The sequence below is a fragment of the Cricetulus griseus genome, chromosome 3 (assembly GCF_003668045.3).
Source record: "Cricetulus griseus strain 17A/GY chromosome 3, alternate assembly CriGri-PICRH-1.0, whole genome shotgun sequence".
Classification (NCBI taxonomy): Eukaryota; Metazoa; Chordata; class Mammalia; order Rodentia; family Cricetidae; genus Cricetulus; species Cricetulus griseus.
This window is the reverse complement of record NC_048596.1, coordinates 88,127,890-88,141,869: the sequence shown is the minus strand read 5'-3', so window position 1 is coordinate 88,141,869 and position 13,980 is coordinate 88,127,890. Positions and strand designations below refer to the sequence as shown.

The following is a 13,980-nucleotide window of genomic DNA, read 5'->3' as shown; positions in this document are numbered from 1 at the left end:
TCAGCGTGCTTTCTTATAGCACCCAGGACTACCATCCCAGGAGTAGCACCACCCACAATGAACCGGTCCCTTCCCAGTTCAATCACTAATTAAGAAAATGAAGTTCACATTAACAAAATTGATGTTCCACAGAAATAATTTCAATTATTTTTATTATTTAGTCATTAAAAGTACTAATTAAAGCATGGTAACAATGATTTCTAGCTGGGCATAAATACCAGAAATTTGTTTGGGCAATAGGTTATGTATGCTATGTTAAGCTTATGCCAATAAACCTGATTAACTGGGGGGAAAAATGCCCTACAGACTTGGTATAGCCAGATCACTGGAGGTATTTTCTCATTTGAGGTTCCCTCTCTCAGATGACTCTAGTTTGTGTCAAGTTGACAACAAACTAGCCAGTACATTCTGTAAATGCACAGGGGTACTGGGGCTTACACCTACATTTGCACACTAGTCCCATGACTTCTCTGCTGCTCTTAACCAAGATTGAAATTCATGTAGATTTCAGTTGTCCAGCATGAGAAAGCTGGTTTCCAAACACATAGGCAGCCACTCTTCTCTGACTCTCGTACTCTCTCTGTAGGTACTCATCGACTGGATCAACGACGTGCTGGTGGGAGAAAGAATCATTGTGAAGGACCTGGCTGAAGATCTCTATGATGGCCAAGTCCTGCAGAAGCTCTTCGGTAGGAGAGGGGAGACTTGGGGATGCTAGCTGCCTCTTAGCTTAGAGGAAGTTCCAGGTCACAATGACTCATCTGAGAGGGGTTTTGAGTGGATTGAGTGGGTCAATAGAAACACAGGGGCTCTAGATGCTTCTGGGGGTACTGCTTTATTGTGAGAGGAGTCTTGAGGACCACATAGTTCTGCTCCCTGGCCTTCTGGGTCATCAGCTGGGTTGATGAGAAGCCCCCACTGCAGAAATGCAAAGCATACCCCACTCCCCTGGAAACTGATCTCATTGCATGCCTAGGTTGATTTCCACATGTGTGAGTGGCCCCTTGTGTTTTTAGACTTATGTGGCTGATGGGTATATAGGTATGTGTGTGTATATACTCACCTGGTAGGAAGGTACTATGATAGCAGGGACCTATGGACATGTGTGTGACCCTTTGTGGTTTATATGCTTGTCTGCACTCCTCTTTGATCTATGGGAGTGTTCAGGTATGTGCCTCCTGTTGTCTACAGACACATATGAATGTGTTCTTCTGTGACCTATGGACATGTATAAGTATGTGTGCCTTTGTCTATGGGGCTGTATGTGATCCCTCTATGATCTATAGGCCTACATATGTTCCTTTCAGCTATAGAAACCTATATATATATGGACATGATATGTTAACTTGTGATCTGTGGGCCTGTGTGTGTTCCTGTGTCCCTCTCTGAGCTGAGTGCTATTAAGAATAAGTATGTGCTGTCACACACACACACACACACACACACACACACACACTGTTCATATGGAAATCTAAGGCTGAGGGGAAGGAAAAGAAAATTCTGGAGTGATCCTAGTAGGTGATAGATGAAGTAGGCATCCCTTTCTCAGCCTCCTTGTGTCCTCTTGAGCCCATAGCGGCCCAAGATTCTAATTCCAATGTCTGGCTGCCTTTTAGCCGCCTCTGCCTGGGTGTACTTTGGACCGAGTATACCCTTTTAGAGAAGTACCCCTCTCCTTGCCGTCACCCCCATGTACAATGTTGCCAAGCTCCCTTCTTGCTCAGAGACCTCTCCTGAGTCCATCTGATTTGTTGTTTTTACTTCCCTCCTTTGCACTTTTCTGAGCTATTGAAAAGCTTCCCAGCTGGCATCTGTTCTTCCCATCCCACCTCTTCTGGCCTATCACCTGTTAGCTGGGACACCTGGTTAAATCACAAGTCCTGTCCACCCTGATTTAGAAACCCCAGGGGCCCTCTCCTGCAGCTCCATCCAGACCACTTTACACAGCCATCAGGTCTTCAGATCATCTCCCCACCCCCTACAGCTGTCCACAGCCTTTCCTCCAGATACCTACACACATGGCTCACATGACAGGGCATGACAGGTGAAGTAAGTGACTGTCCTCACCTTTGGTTTTTCTATTACAGTGCATTATTTCATATGACATATGATCAGCCCGATACTACTCTTGCGTCTGCCTCTGAGGCCCTTCTTCCTCCACAGTCTACCCAGACACACCATTGTTATTCATCCTTCTGAACCCAGGGGTCTCCCTTTTACACTCTGTACATTATGGTCACATGTAGAAGACAGGGCTATGGATTCACCTGTGCTCATCTCCTGCCCCATATGTGTCTAAAAGGAAAATGTGTTCAAATTTATATAATCTGAAATATTCCAAAATCTAAAAGTCTGTTGAGTGCTAACACAACTGGAAAGTTCCACACATGGTATATATGATAAGTTGCAGTCAAAGCTGATCACGAGAACTGTTGTGTAAAATGAACTTCAGCTTAGGCATGCTAGCATATGCCAATAATACTAGCACTAAGGAAGCTTGGGCAGAAGGATCCTTGTAAATTTGAGGCCAGGCTCAGCTGCATAATGAGTTTATGTCCAGTCAGGGCTACCTAGCAATACCATCTACAATAACAAGTACCTTTAGACTTCGTATCCATACTGTAAATGTATACGAGCCACTAAAGAATTTGGTGTTTAAGACTTAAGTCTCATTCCTAAGATGTCTTATTATGTACATGGCAGCATCCCAAAATTTGAAGAAGAAATATATAGTCTGAAATATTTCTTGTCCCAAGAATTTGGGGTAAGGGATGTTTGGCATGTATAAGTGTATATCTGTATACACTCACATACACACATATGTGTTTCTAATGCCTTATCTTATGTGTTGTTTGTAGCTGTGTATGTAAGCACATGTGGCACTCTTAAAATCAAGAAGTAGGTCTTGTTTATTTTTTCCAGGTTTCTCTGGCCCTGTCCAGCTGCCTCGAACATCACCTAGCACTTAATCAATGTATATTAGATAAATGAATGAAGGGCTAATATAAAATCTAGTAATTTCTTGGAAGCTAAACTGATTTGGTACTCAAACATCAATATTAATGAGTATTAATATTTAAAGGTTGTAAATGCTAACTGAATACAGAATAGAAGGCTTTGGCACATGTAATCATGGAGAAGATGTGATCCTTACTGAGCATGTCCCCTGTGGCTGCAGCTGTTGGCCCCTCCAGCAAGATTTCTAATAAGGCTTAGAAGCTGCCTTGAAATGTCCTATGCTCAGCTCTCAGAGCAAGGATGGAACTTGGCCACAGAGTCATTTTGCCTCCAGGGAAGAGTTACAAAAGAACCTGACATCACATCTGTGTAGCTCCAGATCAGGCCTTGTGTATGAATAAATAGGTCAGATGGCTTGAGATGTCCATCTTCATGTCACAAAGGTGAATCACAACAGAAACCATGCTCCTTGTGTGAACTTCAGTTGAGCCCTCTGCAGATGTGAGGCTGGGCACACGGATTCCAAACCTACAGGAAGGATGTCCTGTGGGGAGAACCAGTGTGCAGCATAATGAATGATATAGGAGCCCCAGTGATAAACCAGTTTAGAGACAGGTTTAAATGACCCCTGTGACCTTAAGCACCCCTATAGCTAGTCTTCTGCCTTTCTTCTTCCCCTGCATCTGCTACCAGTGCAGCCACTCCCTCCCACCCCACAGTGTAGCAGCCCACCTCCCCATCTTCCCATCAACTTTCTCTGCCGAGGTCATCAATATGGATTCAGACTCATCTTCTGGCATTTGACTGAACTTTGTGTTCCTTCCCCCATCACGTGGTCTCCGTGATCTTGTGTTCTCCAGGTGGTTCTCTCCTGCCACTGACACCTGCTGCTGTCTTCGCCCAAGGCTCTGCTTCTTCCAGTCATGGTTGGAGTTACTTGATGTAATGGTTACTTTTCTGATTGCTGCAATCTAATAGCCCATGAGAAATAACTTGAAGGAAGAAGAGTTTGTACTGGTTCACAGTTAGAGGGGACATAGCCCGTCATGGCAGGGAAGACATGGAGGCAGGAGCAGGAGGCTGCTAATCAATTGTAAAATACACAGTCAGGAAGCAGAGAGAGACTCCTTGCCCATCTTGGCTCTTACCCATTCCTGGAAGTTTCAACCATTGATGCTACCATAATGGCTCTCACCCCAGAACAGCGTTCTCCTCGAAATTGCCAAGTTCAACTTTAATTGTCTTCCAGGGTTCTCCACCTGAATGTTCCTCAGCCATCTAGCCAGCAGCCTGTCCCAAACAGGCTGCTTTCCTTGTTCCCTCTAAAGTCATTCCATTTCCATTTCAATGAATGGTGTCACTGTCCTCACCTAGTTGTTCAGATGAACTGGGGTCATCTGGATTGCTCATGTGCCTCCATCCACACAAGTGCATTCCCATCTGTTGTGCATGAAATCCACTCTGTCTCTCAACCAGCATGCAAAACCCTCATAGAAGAGGTCAGCATAGTCTTGTGTTCTGTGGGGTTAGCTCTCATCATTATGCTACAGCCACCTTGACTTAGAACTTCTCATTTCTCTTAGCTGTTTTGGTTCCATCTTTTTTTTTTTCCTATACACCATTTCTTGCCTCAGTAGCATGCTGGAGATATTCCAGATTTTTCTGCATTTCACTAATCTGCTCAACATAGGACATTTGTTACTTTCTTTCTAAACATTATGACTTTGAACTAACTTTAGGCTCTGAGACACAATGGCTGTGCAAGGAGTTTCCACATGTTGTTCACCTAAGATCCCGTTATGTTCACAGCTGTCCCAACCATCACTTCAATACCAAAACTAAAAACCTTAAAAGCTATTTAACCACAAAGCTACACAGAGAAACCCTGTCTTGAAAAACAAAAAACAAAACAAAAAAAAAGCTATTTAACCAAACTACAATCTTCTTTTGGACATACTGCTTTCTTGTTTAAATTTTTTTTAGATTTATTTATTTTTCATATTATGTATGTGAGTGTTTTGCCTATGTATATGAATGTATACTACATACAGGCCTGGTGCCTGGGAATGTTAGAAGATATTAGATCCCTTTGAGCTGAAGTTAGGATGGTTGTGAGCCACCAAGTAGATTCTGGGAACTGAACTTAAGTCCTCTGCAAGAGCAACAAGTGCTCTTAACTGCTGAGCCATCTCTCCAGCCCCCAAGGATACACTTCTTTGTAACATAATGCTCAGTCAGTTTCATCATCACAGCTCAAACACTGCTTTAGCTGGCAAGTTTCCTTTGCTCTTGAGTGCACAGTGGTTTCCCACCTTTCCTTGTCTTTCATGAGGTTGTGCTTCTAAAGAATACTGATAGGCTGAGACCCATAGCGCAGGGTGGCCCCCCATTGCAGTTGACCCCTAGTGCAGGTGTAGTATACAGATAACCACTAATGAGGGTGAACCCTAGTGCAGATGACCCCTAGTGCAAGTGACCCCTAATGTCAGTGGGCACAGGTGAACCCAAGTACACTGCAAGCACAGTCCATGGAAATTGACTTTATCCACTGAAAGAACAAATATGATCAGATTTAAGAACAAGACACAATGTTACAAGCAAACAAAATTCCTGGGCAGAGTGGCACATTGTAATACCAGCATTTGGGGGGTAGAAGCAGGACAATCAAAAGTTGAAGGTCATCTTCAGCTACAAAGTGAGTTCAAGGTCATCCTGGCTCCTAAGACCCTGTCTCAAAATGACCACTTCAACAAAAGGAAGTTACTAATCTCTGTCTATAATAGAATTCAATTTCTAAATAAACAAAGTCTCAAAAGTTGAAAGAAAACATGGAAATGGCAGTATATCAGATACTAATTAAAAGAATATGGAGGTATTTATTTCATGCCATACAAAGTAGCCTCTAAGGTAAAAAAAGCATTCCTAAACTCACTACATAGATGAGCAATTAAAATGACTAGAAAAATATTGAACTTTTAAACTTACACATACCTATGCATAGTCATCATAAAAGAGTTCAAGTGACAGTCATTATTCCAAGGGACATAAATGCTGGCATCCAGAATCTTGCAACAGGAGAACCTTGAGCTCAGTGCCAGCATGAGTTACAGAGTGAGACCATGTCTCCACAAAGAGGAGGATGTCTGGTGTATTAGTTAGGGTTTCTGTTGCTGTGAAGAGACACCGTGAGCATGGCAACTCTAACAAGGGAAACATTTAATTGGGGCTGGCTTATAGTTTCAGAGATTTAGTCCTTTATCATGATGGCAGGATATGGCAGCATGCAGGCAGACATGGTGCTAGAGAGGTGGCTAAGAGCTCTACGTCTTGATCCAAAGGCAGCAGAATCAGTGTGTCCTATACTGGATGTAGCTTGAGCATATGAGACCTCAAAGCCTTCCCCCACAATGGCACACTTCCTCCAACCAGGCCACACCTCCTAATAGTAAAACTCTCTATGAGCCAAGCATTCACACATGTGAGTGTATGGGGGCCATTCCTATTCAAACCTCCATACTGGGCATGATGACACACGCCTTTAATCCCAGTATTTATTTGGAAGGCAGAGGCAGGTGGATCTCTGAGTTCACGGCTACCCTGGTCTACAGAACCAGTTCCAAGATACTCCAGGGCTACAGAGAAACCCTGTCTCAAAAGAAAAGAAAAGAAAAGAAGGAAGGAAGGAAGGAAGGAAGGAAGGAAGGAAGGAAGGAAGGAAGGGAAGGAAAGAAGATAAAAGAACTTAATAAATTTTCCATACCATAGGTAGATTTTCTTTAAAAAAAATAATAATAAACCTCTTAACAATATATTCAGAAGGCTGGAGAGATGTCTTAGCGGTTAAGAGCACTTGCTGTTCTTGCAGAGGACCTGGGTTCAATTCCCAGCATATCACCCATATCAGCCTCCTCACAACTGCCTATAACTCCAATGTCAAGGAATCCAATGCTTTCTTCTGGCTTCTGCAAGCACACACGTGCATGTGCACATACACACACAAATAATAAAAACACTCAGAAAAGTTTACAGGGCTGGGCATATGTAGCTCAGTGGAAGAATGCTTACCTGCATGCACAAGCCCCTGGGTTCAATCCACAGTACTGCCAAACACACACACACACACACACACACACACACACACACACACACACCAGTAAAATATGATAATACAGTTCACAGCTCTGACCTCTATATAGTGTATGATACAGCCTCTAACTGGAGAACTCTCATTCTTTTTAACAGTGTGTGGAACTCCACAAAATTTGGTCGTGTCCATAAAGCAAGTAATTCTCTGATTATTTTTTAAATTTAATGGATATTTGAAAACAAATGTTTGAAAACAAAAGTGATTTGGAATAGTTGAATAGGAAGGGGATTTTACAGGCTCTGATTCTTTGAGGCTGTGATCTGTGTTGCAACTCTATAAGTTAAAGCATAAGGATCATTCCATTGTTCTGGTAATTGAGTTTATTCTGCCCTGTCTTCACACTTTCTGCGTTTGTTAAATGCCATTCCATTGTTGTGTAAAGCCAATCTCTGCAAGAACATCTTAGTTTTCTAACTAAAAGCAGGGAAATGGCCACAAAGTAATACACCTGAAAACAAATTCTAAACCATATCCTATTTCAAAATCATATTAGCACTTCCTAAATGTTAACCAATTAACGAGCAATTTGCAGAAGTATGGAAATGTGTGAGAAATGGCTTCCTTGGAAAATAATGCTTCAGCAATAGATTTGCAAAGACCCAGCTAATATTACTCTAAGAATAGGAGAAAATTAGAAGTCTAGAAAAAGAAAGTATCTTTAATTCCTTGGCATCATGGAGGAATAATATTATGTAGCTGTAAAAATAGTTGAGTGGGTGTGTGTCTCTGTTGGTAAAGTGCCTGCCGCACAAGCAGAAGGTCCTGAGTCTGTATACCGCATCCATGTGAAAAGCTATAGCAGCATGTGTGTGTGTGTATATATATAATCAGGCTTGGGGAGTGGAGGCAGGAGGGTTCTCTGGGGTTCACTGGCAGACTAGGCAAATCAGTGCACTCTAGATTTAGTGAGAGACCCTGCTTCAAAAAAAAAAAAAATATGATGAAGAGCAATTGAGGAAGATACCTTTAGCTTCACATGTATGCATACATCTACACACATGCACACAACTTAGGAAGGAAGGAAAGAAGGAAGGAAGGTCTTACTGAGTAAAATAATGTAAGAACTAATGAGAGGGATTTGGAGAGATGACCAGATACAAGAGCAAATGGTGTGAGGCATGGGCTTCTATTCTTGTCAGCAACTATTCGTTTCTTGGACACATGGGATGTTTATTGCAAACAGAGAAAACAGGATAGAACCTGGCTAGATACCTACAGAGGATGATCAAATGTGCAATAAGCTCTGTGTGGTACAGAGTCATTTTTCAAAAGAATGACTTGAACCTAGAAAGATCCTCAGGATATAAATTTGTACAGAAAAAAAAAAGTGTGCTTTTCTACATGTGTGTATATATGCATTATAATCTCATTTTAAAATTTTATTTAGATTTTTTAAAAAATTGTTTATTGTAGATGTGCATGAACATACACACTCCTGCTGACAACGGATAAGAGTCCCTTCTCTCCTACCTTTGCATGGATCATGAGGCTTGCCTTGTCAGGTGGCAAGTACCTCCAGGTCTATATTTCCTATTTCCCACCTATTGCTTTAAAAATGAGGGCAAAGCCAGGTGTCATGGAGCACTCCTTTAAACTCAGCACTTGGGAGTCAGAGGCAGGCCAATTTTTGTGATCTCAGGGTGAGTGAGCCTGGTCTACATAGTGAGTTCTAGGTTATCCAGAGCTACACAGTGAAACCCAATCTTGGGGCGGGGGAAGAAAGAAAGAGAGAAAAGAGAAGATACTCAAATAGAAATGCTTAATGCTGGCCATTAGAAAAATGTAAATATGAAAATCCATAGAGTGGGCCAGCAAGTCCCTAGCTCTCACATCCTTGTCCTCCCCTCACCTAGCCCTCTAGTAGTCCAGCAGCTCCTCCCCCCCCCTCCCCCGGGTCCCCCCAGGTCAAGATCGGGCTTCAAACTATCATCACAGTGTTTTGTGCAGCCCTTCCCAGTGCTTGCGATCGTAATGTATGAAAAAATAGCTTTCTTCTAAGGACAGATCCTGTGTCAGCAAGAAACAATAGGGCAGGGTGGCAGTGCGGAGCGAACTTTCCCTTTCTTTAATAGGAGAGGATTCAAAATAAGAATTCAACTTTAAAATGGAAAAGGCAGACTGACGAGATCACTCATTTGCTAAAAGTGCTTGCAGCCAAGTCTGACAACCTGAGTTTGATCCCTGAGACCGATAGGGTCAAAGGGGAGAACTGACTTAGGCAAATTGCTCTCTGAGCTTTTTCTGTCTCCTTTCCCCCATCACACACACAAACACACACACACACACACACACACACACACACACACACACACACACACACACACAAGATATATAAGGTTTGCTATATGCTTGATAAATCCTTGCACTTTAGAAGTGAAGGATGGTTTGAATCAACTGAAAAGAGCAGAGAGATCCATTTGAAGATGCTGCACATACAAATAGCCCGCAGTCATCCTGCCATAGTGCTGACAATAATTCATGAATCTTCAGAAGCTGCACAGATTCTCCAGTGGACAGTCTCACACCAAGGAGCATATAACTTGTGTCAGCTAGAGTTAGGAAAAATAAATAAGCACTGATCAGAGCACTGATGGAAAGTTGAAATATTTATATGGCAGCCCTTAGAAATGCAGAGAAAAGCTATTTTAAACACATTCTGAGCCATGCATTCTGTCAGTCCTGAATAAGCAGGGGAGCATGGACTTAGATGGATCTAGATGCAGACCCTGTAATTCCCATCAAGGAGGCTACCATTGTTTTGTCCTTTGTGAGAGATTAAAATATGAATTTATATTAGTAAAATGATCAAGCTGTCTCCTGTGTCAGGACATATGAGATGCATTGGTATTGAAGTGCACACAATGTGAGCACCATCAGAGAGAAAAAAAATTCCCACTCACCTATTTCTTCTTGCTTCAGATTTGTGTCTGATTCTTTCTGTAGACGCTCCTGTGGGATTATTAGAACATGGAAGTAACAGTCCCACAAGGGGCTCATCTTCCACCTGACTGGCAGGACTTATAGAAGGCCACCAGTTTTAAGACGAAGTCTGATTTTAGGGATATGAAAAATGTGCCTTGGAATTGACCAAATTGGCACTGGGGTGAGGGTGGGGTTGAGAGGGAAAGGGAAAGAGATGCTTCCATCAGACTGATGTCATTGGATGTGACACACATACAAAAGTCAACAGGTTGTCTATAAGAAGGACATAGCTATCTGACAGAAGGCTGGTCAACTAGGACACTGTGGTATCCTTGGAAAAGAAGAGGGGGAAACCCAGAATGAAGGAAGAACATTCAAAGATGGCCAGTTAAATCTCCCACTTCTGTGGTCCTGGGGGCCCATGGCACAATCAAAGGTATCCCCAGGACCGATGCTGCCATTCATTAGACAAGGAGCAATGTTGATCTTCTAGAAGGTCCTCCAAACAGTTTGTCCTTCATATCCAAAGGATTCACGTCTGCAGATGCAACATGATACAACCTAGAACCAACTGGGGAAACTGTCTCAATGAGGAATTGTCTACACTGTACACTGAGTGGGCCTGTGGGTGTGTCTATGGGGAATTGTGTTAATGCAGCTAACTGATGTGGGAAGCCCAGCCCAGTGTGGGCAGCACCAATCCCTAGGCGGGGAATTCTGAACTGTGAGTGGAGAAGTAGAGCTGAGCACGAGTGAGTGAACATGCACACAACCCTTGTTCTGTATGATATCATATGGCCAAGTATCTCAGGCTCCTGTGACTTCCCCACAGTGATGAAATGTAGCCAAGTGAGCATGCATACATTCATATCTCTCTGAATGATATCATGTGACTTCCCCACAGTGATGGAATGGAGCCTGGAACTATGATCCAAGATAAATGTTCTCTACTGAGTTGCTTTTTGTTGGGGTATTTTATCACAGCAACAAAAATGGCATTAAAACAAACTGTAAATTGAAATATTTGAGTAAAAATTGCATCTGTATTAAAATACCTATACTTTTATTGTTGTGATTCTATAAATAATATAGAATAACAGTGTATAATGATCTTTATATTATATGAGGCATTTGAATAAATTCAGAGATGATTGACGCATACAAGAGGATTGCATAGACTCTAGGCAAACACAGTACCATTTTCCACAGGACACTCAGCATCTCCAGATTTGATTATCTGGGGGAAACCCCAAACAATCATAGGCTTGACTATAGATATTCAGTGATTGAGTGAATGTTGTCATAAGTGAATGGATGAAGAAATCGACATGAATTAGGTTTTCTGTGACTTGAGATAAGGGCTGCTGTTTTTCCTTGTCACCCCAGAGAAACTGGAGAGTGAGAAGCTCAACGTGGCAGAGGTTACCCAGTCAGAGATTGCCCAGAAGCAGAAGCTGCAGACTGTGCTGGAGAAGATCAATGAGACCCTGAAGCTTCCACCCAGGAGCATCAAGTGGAATGTAGACTGTGAGTTGTGCAGAGGAGGAGAGCTGTGAAACGACACAGTCCCCGATGTGTCCCCACCATTCCTGTCCATGCCAGTGTCCCTTTGTCTGGAAGGTTTTCTGTGGCAGCCTTGTGTGAGGTCAGCTCAGAAAGGAAATGATACATTCCTGGAGCCACTTCTGAGACCTATACAGCCTGCTGAGAGCACTGCTGCTGTCTCCAGCATGTAGAGACATTGGGATGCTGAGGCCACAGGTCCACACAGCTGAGAAGCCAAGAGTGAGGTTCAGTTCCATCCCAAACCCCACCCCCTGACACTTCCACTCTGTTTCTCAAAAGGAGCAAAGATACTGCTGAGGTCCAAAGCACTGAAAAAGGGTTTGTTTTGATATTTTATTTATTAGACTGTGGGTTGGTACAGTGGGAAGAGATGAGGGGGAAGGCTCATGCCTTGGTACAGATTGGGAGGTCAGCAGATGCCTTTGTGAAGTCAGTGCTCTCCTTCCACCCTCACATAGATTCATTTGCTTAATTGTGTCCACTCTGCTTGGTTTCTCCACTTAGTTCAGGACCCCTGCCTAGGGAATGACGCCCCCCACACTGGGTGGGGTCTCACAGCTACTCAGTCACTACGTGAGGCGGGGGATCTTTTTCTAAATTTGAAAAAAAAAATGTTTTTAACCTAAGTGGTGGATCCATTTTAAGTCCTATAAACAGGATGGGTAACCTCATTGGCTTCACATCAGTTAAGACAGTCCACTAGAAACCCTCACAGGCCAACCCAATGCAATCAGTGTTTCATTGTGTCAAGTTGACAGTTAGTCACCAGGCTTTACAACAAGCACCTTTACATACTAAACCATCTTCCTGCCCCTTAGAACATGATTTTTTTTTAAGTTCCACCTTTGACTGCTAGTGTAGCTCAAAAATTTCAGAAAATATAAACCCTTTTTTTTTTTTAAAGCTATGTATAGATGTTTTGCTTGATGCAGTACCCACAAATGCTAGAAGGAGATGTCAGATACCCTGGGCCTGGAGCTACAAATGGTTGTGAGCTGCCAAATGGTACTGAGAATTGAACCCAGGTCCTCTGGAAAAAAAAACAGCTAGTCCTCTTATCCTCTGAGCCATCTCTGCAGTTCCTAGACTATTCATTCATTTGCTGCCTCAAGAGTGTGCCTTGGCATCTAATATAAACTCTAACTCAGATTCAGCAGAAAGCCAGTGGGCCACCTGATACTAGCAATGACTGCCTATCCCCACTCAGAGAGTTTAATGATTTTTATCTTTGTAAAGAAACATACGCAGGTTTTTACAGTGCAAATGAAATAGTTACATGGTGTTTGGATCTAAGTATTAGGGACTTTGTTTTATTGCATCCCATTTATAGGACATAAAATGGATCCACCCCCCCAGAGGGTGTTATTTAATATTTTTTTTCAAACTTAGAAAAGAAAAAGAAATCCCTCATTCCCCACTGTAGTGACCTCGCAGCTGCCAGGGCATCTCCTCTCCTCGTTTCTGACATTGGAGCCAAAATGCCCAGAACCTCCTTCAGCATAATTATACCATTGCTGGCATAGAACAGTGTGATAAGCTGGGAACAGGGCATTCTCTGCTTAGCCAGAGTCACCTGAGGGTAGAGGACAGGGCCTGGCTCCAGGCCCCAGAAGCTGCCCTGCTAAGGAGCCCTATTTCCCTGTGCCCCTGGGAAATTAAATGATGTTCAGAAAAGGACACATGGGACTGGGGAGACGGCTCATTGGGTAAAGTGCTTGCCTTACAAGAATGAGGCCTTGGATTTGAGCCCCAGCACCCACATTAAAAAAAAAAAAAGTTAAAAAGCCCAGGGTAGTGCCACTTGCCTGTAATTACAGTGCTAATTTAAAAGAGACAAGAGGAGCAATGGGGGTTGCTGGCTAGCCCCAGCTAGTGAATAAGTGAACTCCAGGTTCAGTAGGAGACCTTGTCTCAAAAAACAGCGTGGAGCAATTGAAGAAGACACTGGCCACCTAATATTGACCTCTGACTTTACACATATGCAACATACTCATATAACATATGCACATATAACACACGCACATGCATACATATCAGTTGCTAATATCAGATGGCTTTAGTTAGATGTCTTTGCTGTCTGTTTACTTCTTGTGAATTACTCTTCCTGGCTGGATCTTCAGAATGGAGATGGATTAGTGGGTCAGAAGGGATAATTATCCTCTTGGCTGCTCCCTGTGATGCCTCCGGGCATCAAGAAGAGCTGGAGCTTGTTTACAAGAAGAAGCAGTGTGTTCTAGAAGGAACAGAGCAGGCACAATTCACAGGGAGAAGTCTCCCCTTTCTCTCTAATCAGCCCTGGCTGTGCATTTGGGGACACTATGTCGCCTTTATGTACAGGGCAAGGGTGGCAGGGACAGACTGCTGAGTTACCAAGGTCTTTGATCTAG

At 43.0% G+C, this 13,980-nt stretch overlaps 1 protein-coding gene across 2 annotated transcripts in view; it reads left to right on the top strand.

The window, feature by feature from the left end:
• Positions 1-13,980, top strand: part of Parva (parvin alpha) — a 155,703-nt gene that overhangs the window by 112,501 nt on the left and 29,222 nt on the right. For both annotated transcript variants that reach the window (XM_027410101.2, XM_027410102.2), the window contains exons 4-5: positions 587-689; positions 11,414-11,554. In XM_027410101.2, coding sequence (XP_027265902.1) covers positions 587-689; positions 11,414-11,554 — 244 coding nt within the window. The remainder of the gene's footprint in view (positions 1-586; positions 690-11,413; positions 11,555-13,980) is intronic.